This window comes from Camelina sativa, chromosome 4, assembly GCF_030686135.1.
Source record: "Camelina sativa cultivar CO46 ecotype springtype chromosome 4, ASM3068613v1".
Lineage (NCBI taxonomy): Eukaryota > Viridiplantae > Streptophyta > Magnoliopsida > Brassicales > Brassicaceae > Camelina > Camelina sativa.
Window position 1 is genome coordinate 16,358,470 of NC_141883.1, and position 12,913 is coordinate 16,371,382.

General features: G+C 37.3%; 1 protein-coding gene and 1 non-coding gene across 5 annotated transcripts; both read left to right on the forward strand.

Annotated features, from left to right (window-relative positions):
• Nucleotides 1–1,465: 1,465 nt before the first annotated feature.
• LOC104780322 (kinesin-like protein KIN-14F) lies at nucleotides 1,466–8,340 on the forward strand. 4 transcript variants are annotated; one of them, XM_010504820.3, is made up of 18 exons: nucleotides 1,466–1,940; nucleotides 2,340–2,470; nucleotides 3,202–3,365; nucleotides 3,447–3,593; nucleotides 3,730–4,116; nucleotides 4,264–4,332; nucleotides 4,434–4,661; nucleotides 4,801–4,882; nucleotides 4,967–5,062; nucleotides 5,139–5,318; nucleotides 5,511–5,617; nucleotides 5,725–5,903; nucleotides 6,016–6,180; nucleotides 6,272–6,525; nucleotides 6,626–6,789; nucleotides 6,875–7,069; nucleotides 7,171–7,892; nucleotides 7,969–8,340. In XM_010504820.3, exons 2-18 carry the CDS (start codon nucleotides 2,374–2,376, stop codon nucleotides 8,117–8,119), a joined length of 3,387 nt encoding a protein of 1,128 aa, XP_010503122.1. In that variant the 5' UTR covers nucleotides 1,466–1,940; nucleotides 2,340–2,373; the 3' UTR covers nucleotides 8,120–8,340. The 4 variants fall into 4 exon arrangements, with proteins under 4 accessions (XP_010503122.1, XP_010503121.1, XP_087366347.1 ...); XM_010504819.3 differs by having other exon boundaries at nucleotides 1,636–1,940; nucleotides 2,286–2,470; XM_087510221.1 differs by having other exon boundaries at nucleotides 1,664–1,940; nucleotides 5,725–5,880; nucleotides 5,987–6,180.
• A 369-nt stretch (nucleotides 8,341–8,709) lies between these two features.
• LOC147945817 (small nucleolar RNA U3) lies at nucleotides 8,710–8,921 on the forward strand. The gene has a single exon (XR_015597997.1). It is a non-coding gene; the product is annotated as a small nucleolar RNA U3 (small nucleolar RNA).
• The last annotated feature ends 3,992 nt before the right edge of the window (nucleotides 8,922–12,913 follow it).

The window sequence follows — 12,913 nt, forward strand, 5'->3', positions numbered from 1 at the left end:
TTCGAGGAAATAAACATCCCACCACTTTCAAAAAAAAAAGTACAATTTTAAAAAATCACAGTCACATAATCGCAATGAACAAATATATCTTTCCGTATAACAGTACTTACATATCTAAAACTTCTTTTTGTTTTTTTTTACATATCTAAAACTTCACTCATATTAAATTAGATTTCATTCAATAATATTATTCTCGTTCGAGTGGCTTTACCAAGTGATTATAATTTGAAAGAGCTGGCCGCCCTTTTATCTTCTCTCTTCTTTCTCTATTTCGGTGTTTGAAAAGACAAAATTTTATACTCCCTTAGTTTCATAATATAACTCCGTTTCATAATATAAGATGTTTAGAGAAGTTTTTTGTTTCATAATATAGGATATTTTCAAGTTTTTATGTAACTTTTAGATTAGTTTAATACTTTATTTTATGCAGTTTGGTTTGTGACTGGTTAAACTTTTTTAAAGTGTTTATTTCTTAATCTGCGTGCTTTACTCAAAACATCTTATATTTTGAAAGGGAGGGAATATTTATTTCTTAGTTCTTAAAAATAAAAATAGTTTCACCTAACAAATTGAAGACATATATATATTCCAAAGTCGCATATATGTATAAATTGATTCCAAAGTCACACATATATAAACTAAAATACGATGATGAAAGCAAAATATACAAAAGTTATAATATGAAGATGAAAATTGAAAAGGGCGGAATTGTTTTAGGGCATATCATGCTGTTTAGTGAGGTATCAGGTGGGCCGACGTACGACTAGAATTTTCATTAGCTGACTCCTACGGATGGTCGCCACGTGTTGTCTTTTAATACTTTAAAGGTCAACCATCTCATAATCTGCAAGAAGAGGAGTGGGTTTTACGTTTTAACCAGTGATTACAATTCACCACCATAAAAAAGTAATGTATGTACACTTACTATACCATTCATGTCCGACAAATATATTAAAACGTAAGGTGAATTTTTTCCAGTCAGGTTTTCAAATCTGTAGAAAACGATTGAAGTTTGTTTGTTGGATGGTAATTTCATCGAACAATATATCGTTATTGGATCTTTAGTGCGTATGGTAGGCGATTTGATGAGCAATGAGGAGTATGTAATTTGGTTCTTTACGCTGGTTTTAGGATGAAACAAAGTATCTTTTTTTTTAAAACAAAGTATCTTTACAGACATAACATTGTCAGTTTGTCACATTGTTTTTCTTTTGTCCACGTACGGTCACATTGGTTCTTGAAACACCAAAATAGAGGTATTTTCTGACAATTATGTGGCGCTTATATAAGAACTAAAAAGATGTGATTAGTTGGTGCCTTGGTGGATTGAAAAAATATATGGATATAAAAAAAAAAGATATTTAGTATTGGATCTAGTTAAGAAGTGATCCAGTGACCAATTTGGGTTTTAGCGATTTGTGATAAAGAGGGCTAAAGAAATATATAATAAGGTTTCTTTGGAAGAAGGGTTGGAACTTTCCAAATTAAACAAACATTTTTTATGACATTTTATATATATATAAAAATTATTCACAAGTTTTAACATTATACAACACTATTTGTGAAAGATACTAATAAATTAGTAGTATAGTGTTATGCATCCCGATAAATAGTAGAAATACGCTTTGACGTTTTAAGGGGTAAATAAAAAACGGAATAAATTAGCAAAAGGCAAGTGAACCAACAACACTTGATTTTCTCTACACACGTCTCTCTTTCCCTATCTTCTGCCCGTTATAAAAAAATACACAAAGGTGCAAAAGGCAGCTAATCAACTCTTGATTTCTCCTTTACACAAATCTCTCGTTTCTTCTCTCTCACTCTCTCTATCTCATCTTAGAAGTTACGACATCCAATAGCTCATCGTCCCAAGTTCTTGTTTTGGTTCAACATCATCCATAGATTGGCTCCTCCCTTCATGTTCTATTCTTCTAATTAAGGTTCGTACAAGTTCTCTCTACTCCCACTTCTTCAAAATCTAGTTTGAATCATCGATATATTTTGTTGAATTCCTGATCTTGCTGTCAGAAATGGTTGATAATCATTTTCTTATGTGAAAATTAGTCAACCAAATTATAGAGATAATAGAGATCTATCACTTCTTCATTAATGGATTACATATTTGATTATTTTACATTATTTTATTTAATTACAATGTGGTCTTCTCACTCAATATTATCTATGACGTCAGCATATGGTTTGCCTCCAAAAAAAAAAATATTTCTGTGTAAAATGCAAAATGGATTAAACTTGAGAAATGTATATTGATGAAACCGTGTTTTCAGAAATTACTATAGTACAATCTTGTGGAAGGTCGAAGTAATAAATTAACTCAACAGCAAAAAAAGACAATCAAAGAAGAAAGGTGAAAAAATGCCACAAGAAGTAATGAGAGGATTAAAAGGTTTGGTGGTGTCGTCCACAAGCAATGGAGATTATGAGCTTGCACAACGAAAAGCTGAAGAAACAGGTTTGTCTCATCATTTCTTTGTTTTTTTCTTTTATTTTATTTTTCTTTATAAACTGTTGAATATGAAAGATTAAAAAATCATATAAAGTAAAGAAAAAAGAAGTCGAAGATGGACCATATTGTTAATTAGCTTTGTGATTCAAAAAAAAAAAAATACGTTGGATTTGAATTAGAGAAAGTCGTTTAGAAATTGCTTTATGAAAATGGCTTTCATTAGAGGGTAACCCACCACAACGGCACAACTATTATTACTTTATGTTTGGTGGATATACATTTACGTAATACGTTACGACGTATCAATATAATCTATAGTCAAATGTTTCTACTTTTCAAATTTTGTATCGTCTCCCAAAAACTACTTCAAACTTTTTATAACAAGGAACAAACAAAACAAAATTTATAAAGCAAAATAAACTTTGGATTTGGTTCAGATGATCCCGTATAAAAATTTCAGTGACATTTCTAGTTAATTATAATAAAATTTTGGTTTGTTTAGAAGAAAAAAAACAAAAAAATATCGGTTTCCGTTTTGTTTGGTTTGGTTCCCTAGAAATAAATAATGAAATGTGGACTCTTCTGAAGTCCATTAAGAACCTAAGATAGATAATTGGGCTTTCACTCACTATCTGAGCCCAATTCATTTCCCGCGTCAAGTTTCTTTTTCCATTTTCCGAGAAACACTAATAAATTAATGTGTTTGTGTCTGTGAATTGTCAAAAAAAATTCAAAAGCTGTGAGAAGGTACCAAGCGGTGGCATGGCTGAGACAAATGGACCAAGGCGCAGTGGAGACACTGCCGGAAAAACCGTCGGAAGACGAATTCTCCGTCGCCCTCCGCAACGGACTCATTCTCTGCAACGTCCTCAACAAAGTCAATCCCGGCTCCGTTCTAAAGGTCCGATTTTTTTTTTCTAATCTTTTCTTACTCCTCCAATGCAACGGTCTAGGGTTTACGTTCCTGTGATTACTGAATCAGGTGGTGGAGAATCCGATTACGCAAGCTATACAGTACGCCGACGGAGCGGCTCAATCCGCAATTCAATATTTTGAGAACATGAGGAACTTTCTTAAAGCTGTAGAGGATATGCAGCTTTTAACATTTGGAGCTTCTGATCTCGAAAAGGTTCTATTTTTATCATCAAATCATGTAGATTAAACTTTATGTTTTGGCTATCGATCGTACGCATATGTTGTGTTCGATGAAATTCCCGAGAGAATGATTATGTGGTGAAAGATTGTTACTTTTTTTTGTTGTGCAGGGAGGATCATCGAACAAGGTAGTAGATTGCATTTTGTGTTTGAAAGGGTTTTACGAGTGGAAACAAGCTGGTGGAGTGGGAGTATGGAGGTATGGAGGGACTGTGAGGATTGTTTCATTCAATCCAAAAGGTAGTTCTCCGCGGCAGCAGTATGGGATTGGTAGTGAAAGCACCACTACTGATGAGTCTGTATCTTTGGATGAATCTGAGTCTTCTTCTCAGTATGACCAGCTTTTGGATTTTCTTCACCTTTCTAATGAGATCTCGACTGAGGAATCTGAAACTGCAATCTCCATGGCTTTTCTTTTTGATCATTTCGCGCTTCAGCTTCTACAGGCTTATATCAAAGAGAGTGATGGGTCTAATGATCTGCCTTTAAATGAAATGGTAGGTAAGACATGTTTAAGTTATGTTTGGTTGCTCTGTTACTCTGTATTTAGTTATGCAACAATGATACATTTCATTCCTGGTGAATCATTTTTTTATAAAGATTAGAAGGATGATCTCTGTTTCACTTCTTCATTACGTTTATAGGTGATCGATAGCTTGCTCAACAGGGTAGTTAAGGATTTCTCTGCAATACTAGTTTCTCAGGGGACTCAGGTACTACTCACTTTTCATATACATACTTCATGGATTCTTTTTTTTTTGTAATGTTAAGACAATTCTCTGGGGTTTATAATTAGTTTATGGTATACTTGCAGCTGGGCTCGTTTCTAAAGAAGATACTGAAATGTGATAATGGAGATCTATCAAGGTCAGGGTTTCTAGAAGCAGTCTTCAGATATCTTCAGCACAGAAAAGATCTGGTGAAAAAGGAGTTTTCAAAGTTTTGTAAATGTGGCGGAAAGCTAGAGTTTATTAGACCAAGCATCCGCGAGTTTTCTCCTGGTCATGCAGATGCTATTGGTGTTCAACAGAAAGAACTGGAGGTCAGAATTTACAATTCTCTTGCAATACTAGAATTTTTGAGCTTCTTGAGTTTTGAACCTTTTCTTTTGGTTAATTCTCGAATGGTATGAGAAACTTTTTGTTATGAGATGGATTCATTTCTTCGTTACACTCATGTAGGAAGTAAAATCAAATTTTGTGGAAACAAGATGCCAAGTTGAACAGATGCAGTCAGAATGGCAGGAAGAACTTCAAAGAATAGGTAATGAAATTTCTCTTAACCCAAATTTCATCTTTTTGGTGGTAAAAAAATTACATGATAAATCATCATTACCCTCTATGGCAGTTCATCACGTTAAATCCATGGAAGTTACATCTTCTGCTTACCACAAGGTTCTGGAGGAAAATCGCTTACTTTACAATGAGGTCCAAGATCTCAAAGGTACCACCTACTAAATCCTTGCATTTGATGTTTAGTAGGTCTTTAGTGTATTGACTTATGGTTCGATGTACTATAGGGACCATTAGAGTCTACTGCAGAGTCAGACCTTTCTTGCAAGAACAAAAAGATATGCAATCAACTGTGGATTATATTGGAGAAAATGGTAATATTATAATTAATAATCCTTTCAAGCAGGAAAATAATGCACGAAAAATCTTTGCCTTCAACAAAGTATTTCGACAGAATGTCTCACAAGGTATGTTTTATGTTTTGTTATTCCATCGATGTTCTCATCTACAAGTGTATTTTAATTTTCACTAAGATATTTTGAGACTTTTGTTATTTATGACTTAGCTTAGTATTGGTTGCTTTTGCACCACCAAACTATTTTCATGATGCTTTCTTGTCTATTGTCTATCATACTGATATTTGGTTGTTTACTTACCAGAGCAAATCTACATTGACACTCAACCGGTAATAAGGTCTGTCCTCGACGGATTCAATGTTTGTATCTTCGCGTATGGGCAAACTGGTTCAGGGAAAACATATACAATGGTATGACCATATGAGCTAGCACAGTTACTCCCATAAACCATCAGACATTTTAATTTCTTATTTTTCCTTGGACATTGAATGGTTTATCTCTATTTTTTTTCTTACAGAGTGGGCCAGATCTGATGACTGAGACTACTTGGGGCGTGAACTACCGAGCTCTACGTGATCTCTTCCAGCTTTCAAATGCAAGAACACATGTGGTGACTTATGAAATTGGAGTCCAAATGATCGAAATTTATAATGAACAAGTTAGAGACTTACTAGTCAGTGATGGTTCCTCTAGAAGATATCCTTTCATATACTTTATAATGAAGAGTTCTTGAGTTCTATTCATATATTAACATATTCTTCTCGATTTTTTCCTCTGAGAGTCCCGTAATCCTTGACCAGCTTCTCACATTAGATATACGCAATAATTCTCAACTCAATGGCCTTAATGTACCGGACGCAAGCTTGATTCCAGTTTCTAATACTCGAGATGTTCTTGATTTGATGAGGATTGGCCAAAAGAATCGTGCAGTGGGCGCTACTGCTTTGAATGAGAGGAGCAGCCGTTCTCATAGGTAATTCTTTTTAGTTCAATTTCGTAATTCAAGCTCTAAACTGTTCCTATGATCATGTAATTGTCGTTGAACTGCTTATATTCAACTGCAGTGTATTGACCGTTCACGTCCAAGGTAAAGAATTGGCCTCAGGATCCATTTTAAGAGGCTGCCTTCATCTAGTGGATTTGGCTGGAAGTGAAAGAGTAGAGAAATCTGAAGCTGTAGGCGAGAGACTCAAAGAAGCTCAACACATAAACAAATCGTTGTCTGCACTAGGAGATGTCATCTATGCACTTGCACAAAAGAGTTCCCACATTCCCTACAGAAATAGCAAGCTTACACAAGTTTTGCAGGACTCCTTAGGTAAACACTAAGACAAGGTTTTGCAAGTCATTTTCGTTTACACCAGTTCAGTTTTGTTTTCTTTTGTAGCTTCATCTCTCATCTATGAAACTATGTGCAGGTGGTCAAGCCAAAACTTTAATGTTTGTGCATATTAACCCTGAAGTTAACGCGGTAGGAGAGACTATCAGTACCCTTAAGTTTGCCCAAAGGGTTGCATCTATTGAACTTGGAGCAGCTCGATCAAACAAGGAAACCGGTGAAATTCGAGATCTTAAGGATGAGGTATATACATATGGCACCCGTTTAAATTTTCGTTGCACAAAAGGAAATAAATATGTGGTAACAGTTTTTTCTTTCACATTTGCAGATATCTAGCCTTAAATCGGCAATGGAGAAGAAGGAAGCAGAGCTGGAACAATTGCGATCAGGTAGCATTCGGAACACAACTGAATGTCAGAGAGCAAGAGCAGTTTCTCCTTTCCATCTCCCAAGAAATGGTAACGTGGCTGGAACAAAGGTTGAGGCAAGTCCACAGCCAAACGACAGTACCAGAAGCTACGAGGTGAAACCACTCAGAGACTAGTTTTCTTTTTTTTACTTTATAACTGATCAGTTGGCAAATAGAGACTATTATCTAACCAGTTTGGTGAATGCCATTTGCAGACCAGAAGTTGCTCAACTGGCAAGCAGAGAAAGTCAGGGTTTCCATCTGCACTGAGAAACAGAGAAGCAAGCCCGAGGATGCCGAATCTAGCAGAAGAAAGGTTAAATCCGAGTCCGAATAGGAGGTCACTATCCACAGATAGAGGATCTGCCATTAAAAGTAGGAATAAGCCCGAAGTTACTCAAAACCTTCCGGTTGCAAGAACACCTTTTCCAGCTAGAGTACCAGTAGCCAAATCCTTTGCAACTGTTCCATTGAACCCATCAGCAGAAATCACTTCAGAGACATTTCACAATCATCAGAAGTTAAGTGCTCGAAAGCTCTTCCCTGAGATCGAGGAGGAGCTCATAAGGCATACACTTCATATACGTCAAGGTGGTGTTAAGAAGACCAGAGCCGAGAGCAGTAAAGCCAAGGCAAAGCAATCATCGCCAGGTAGGTTTCAGAAACTCGACGTTGGGATCAGTTTACGTTCTGAGGCAGATTCTGAAGCAAAGGTAGGAAATTATCAGACCCAAAAGGGGAACAACAACCACAATGTGATACACTCAAGATTTCAAAACTTTGACGTGGGTATCAGCCTGTTCTCTGACCTCTGTGCCGGTGACAAATCAGACTCAACACTCAAGAGTGATTCCTCAGAGACAGACAACGAACCGCCCTTGAAATCGAAGAATTCCCAAAGAAACGTGTCCAAAAGCTCCCTCAACAACAAACTAAGGTTACTATGAACTCCAAAAGATCTTTCACTACGTATACTCAAACAAGTGTTAACTTTATTTATATATACCGCGCAGGGCGATTTATGCTCATGAGGACACATCACTCGTGGATGAAAAGCCTTCAGATGGTACAGCCCATATCAAAGAAGGTAATAGCCCTAATATATCTATGCCCGAGTTCAGGAGAAGCCGTTCAACGCATCATGCAAGGTTCATGGTACCATAGAAACATATCCAAAACTACAATATACCTATCTCATAAATCCCTCACAAATCATTATCCCTTGTACATTCACAACTTGAAGTTGGGTTTTCTTGGTCTTGTTATGTTCTTTTACTCCATAGTTGTGAGTCTTGTGACTGAGATTGAACCGTTCCGTTTATTATATGGACGAGTGTCCCACGCCACGAAAAGATATATTTATTCTTCTTGAGGTTCTTTGCTAACTAAATTGTTCATTGAGATAATTAGATATCCGGCAAAAACAGAGTGAGTCACAACTCACAATATATGTTCCTTGTGTTTGACATTAGATTTCTATATACTGTAGGTTCTATATATACAGTATTAACTATTAACACAATTGTAACAAATCTTGGAACGTTAATAGTTAATACATTTACTATCAATACAATAAATAAAAGAAGAACTAGGAGTTTCTCTCCAGTGATGGATTTATACATAAATAAGTGGGCCTTGGCCCGTGTCACCTACTATTACGATGGAATTCACATTACAAGAGTACAAACATCCCACATCGCTCATCTAAGAAAAACACTTGTTGTATATATGACTTTGAGAGAGCAACTTCGGTCACGACCTTACTTGAACAGGATCTGTTCTATAGGCTCGTACCTCTGTCTCCTTAAGGAGACAGGCCCTTAACCCTGGTTGATGAACCATGACCGTGCGATCAGAGCGTGATTAACGGCCACGATTTGTCTTCGGACGCATCCGGTGCTGTAGAGGATCGTTACTCGGCTCGGTTCTACCTTGCCGGGGTGGTCGCACGGCGGTCTGACAGGTTCCTTTTTTTTTTGTTCCCTCACAGTTTCTAATGAACATGAGCTGCTCGACGAAGTGACCAACAGAGGTAGAAAAATTTTCATTTCTCGAAATCTCTTTTGTAGTTCATTTTTAGTCACTGGCACTTGAAACTGCAAACTTTTTAACAATAAAATAGTTTGAAAATAGATATCAAAGTTGTAAAGATCATGCTATTGCTAGCTTCTTGAATTTAAATTGTTACGGACAATGATAACAACCAAACCATACTCGTGAATATCTTTCATGACTGATAGGAATTGGACGTAAAAGCTATAAGGAATAACCCAAATTTAAAGATTTTTTTGCGTTTACTTCACTTGTGTGTTGGAGCAGGCTCCATTGATGCGAGAACATTCACTTTTAAGAAGAGGGAAGAACGGATTTAGCGGAAATATTTTTGGCCAACATTTCGCATCCATAGCCGAAAACGTCTTGCAGCACATTGGTCCAACATTTTCAAACTTTCCTGTGAAAATTGATTTGTGGATTTCCACATTCTTATGTAATAACAGCAAAAAGAGTAATATACTTATTTTCTTCAGCATTTCTAATGTTTTGAAGTAGAAAACGATTATATTGGTCCATTTTTGTTCGATTGTCTCTCAACGTAGCTTGAACCACAATTTTACTAAAATAGATAAGGAGCCGAGCCTAGCATTACGATACGAGCATCTCGATTATAGCTTATCGAACATGGGAATGGGATTCATTCCTCTCACTATAGCTCCGAGATGGCTGATGATGATCCATAAACAATATAATTGGGTTTAATCCGAACGGGCTTTAAAGCCCAGATCACCCAATCAAATATCGCCCTCTTTCTTTGGATTCAACTGAGACAAATTGCTCGTTGACGGCTTAGATCACCACGGCATCTTACCTTTCTCTTGTCTTTCTGATAAGAATCAATGTGTAAACTCTTATCTATTACTTCCGATGCACTGTTACAAAGAATAGAGCCACCGGCACATCACCGATTCATAACTCTATCTCCCTAAGCGATACATACGTCACTCAACATACAACAAACAATGCATAAACTCTACAAAATGGCTAACAAAGCTTATATACAACAGACTAGTCACGTGATTCTTCCTCCTTCAAGATGCAGGAACATGTGACTTCCTTCTAGTGTAGACGCTATACGGCTTATCAATACCCCTCCCTTCGAAGAAAGCTTGTCCTCAAGCTTCTGCACATTAGTCACTCATGTCCGCTGTTTCAACACTCAAAAACACGCAATAGCAGTCTTGTATGTAATACCACTGTTGTACTCTTCACGTTGCAGTTCTTTAATTTGCCAACAATGCCACACAGAAGAATAAGAAGGCATGCCCAATATAAATGAAAACATGCTCCCGTTAACACACTTCCCTTTTTGTATTTTATGAATTTCCCAAATCGAGTAACCATGACTCCTCTTTTGTCCGGCTGGCTCAAGTTCATCACTATCAACATCCCACTGTAAATTTCTACTCATGTGATAACGAATTAAAGAAGAAACTCTCAAAGTTGGCCAGAACTGAGATATATTGATCCGCTCCATGAAATGCAGAGTTGAAAATTGTTGCTTGTCCTCAAGCTGTGTAGTAGCAAGTGTTGTGACAATAGAAACCAATGACGGCAATCGCTGAGGCCATGGTAGTGTCACCGTTTAGTTCCAGGCCCTGGGAAAGTCTGAGCCTATGTTGTCCCCATATAAAACAGATCCAGTTTGTGTAACTTTGTATAATATGGTGAAGAAAAGTGTGCAACAGCCATAGTTCCAAGTTAATCTTCTGCAGTTTCTTCTTTCTCCAGCGATGCCACACTAAAAAACAGTCTCTCTTGTCTACAGTTTCAGCAGAGCAGGTGCCATATGTAACATCACTTCCACGTGAATCACTCCCAATTATCATGACTGCTTGTAGTTCCTTAGATTTCCATTTGTGCTTGTAGGTTCTTGAACCCTCTTCTTTTTGCAGCTTCTTTTGTAAACTGTGCCTTTTAAGAAACACCTTATCGAATATATGATATATACAAAAGATTTTGCCATCATACTTACTGACTCCTTGTAGTAATCCGCCACTTCTGAGATACTTAAAACTACTAATATCCCGTTTTGTTGAGTTCTCAATAGATCAATGCTAAAACCAGAGTGTAAATCTTCTAAAATAAGGCCCGGTTGTGACTTAAATTGATCCCTTGTTGCATGAGAACAAGTTAATGATGCATCTTGATGATCCGCAAAGATTAAATTCTCATTTTTTTGTGGTTGGAGCACACCATCGACAGCATTTTCCCCCTGCGGTTCCTGTTCTTGATGCAAATCAGTCTCTGCCAATGATTTTGTGGCTAAGGGAGGCTCATGTTTCAGAGCTGACAATGGCTGCAGAGTAACTGGAGCCAAATTCCCAAATCGAACATACAACTTTGACTTGAAATCTTTCCAATTCTTGAAAGACACATTCTTGAACCAACTAAGAGCATCTCCCTTTAATTTCTGCGTTACCAACTGTATCTTCTCCATGTCAGTATGTCGATCAGAGCGAATTAATCTTTCCACCTGTGTTATCCAACTACATGGATATAATCCATGAAAAATTGGCAACTCGATCTTTTTCACCATGTTATCTCTATTCCCTTTCATAATTCCTTGTGTTAATACATTCAACAATGTCCCTTCTAACTTCTGATCATCTAACCCATTAACCTGAGATGAAAAATCCTCAATCTTCTGCACAGAATCTGATATTGACCCAGTCTTATGTGAGCCTGCTTCTTGACTTGATTCGTTTAACGTAGTCACTACATAATCAGATCCATGAATCTCCTTATTCTCTTTACTGGCCAACATCAATTCTTCTTTAACAACTTTTCTCTTTATACATGACTCCATAGCTCTAGCTACAGCCATCATCTCCGGAAAATTACGTGGCTTTTGCTTATGAACAAGCTCCTGCATTTCCCGTGTTAACCCATTGAGAAAAAATCCCTTCAAGTTTCTGCTCATCCAACCCAGATACTTGTGATGAAAGATCCTCAAATCGTTGTATATACTCCGCTATTGTTCCTGTCTGTTTGATACGAAACAAACTTATACTTGGTCCTCTAATCTTCGAGCCAAATTTCAGCATCAATCCCGACTTAAACTGAACCCAACTTTCAAACTGACTCCTGTTAATTTCCAAGTTGTACCAGCTCAATGCTTCTCCTTGCAAGCTCACTGAAGCTAAGACTAGTTTCTCTGCATCGTTGTATCCACCCATTCGAAAGAAACGCTCAACAAGCGCAATCCAACCATAAATCCCAAAGCCTTCAAATACTGCCATCTCTACGTTCTTGAGAAGGTTGTCTCTAATACCAGGCCACTAAGGCAAGGTTCCAGAGAAAAGAAAGATACCTGATTAAGTCGATCTTGTGATCTTGCAGCTTCTGCTTCGCTTAAACCACCAACCTCAAGTACCGTCTCTTTGCCCGGAAAGGATTGAATCAAGAAATCTTTTTTTAGGCCGATCTTTGAATCCATACGAGCTTCAGAAGAACGAATCCTTGTTTTCACCTCCGACAATTGATCGTAAAATTCAATCGCCACTTGTTCCGATGCCGATAACTCCGGCGATAATACTTGCTCCATCACCATCTTCAATCTTCGAATCCGTTGATTGCAACAAACCCCAAAATTGCTTGAAAACCTAATCTTCTGCGATAACTTCGATCTCGATCACGAACGCACCAATTGATAAGAATCAATGTGTAAACTCTTATCTATTACTTCTGATGCACTGTTACAAAGAATAGAGCCACCGGCACATCACCGATTCATCAACTCTATCTCCCTAAGCGACACATACGTCACTCAACATACAACAAACAATGCATAAACTCTACAAAATGGCTAACAAAGCTTATATACAACAGACTAGTCACGTGATTCTTCCTCCTTCAAGATGCAGGAACACGTGACTTCCCTCTAGTGTAGACGCTATACGG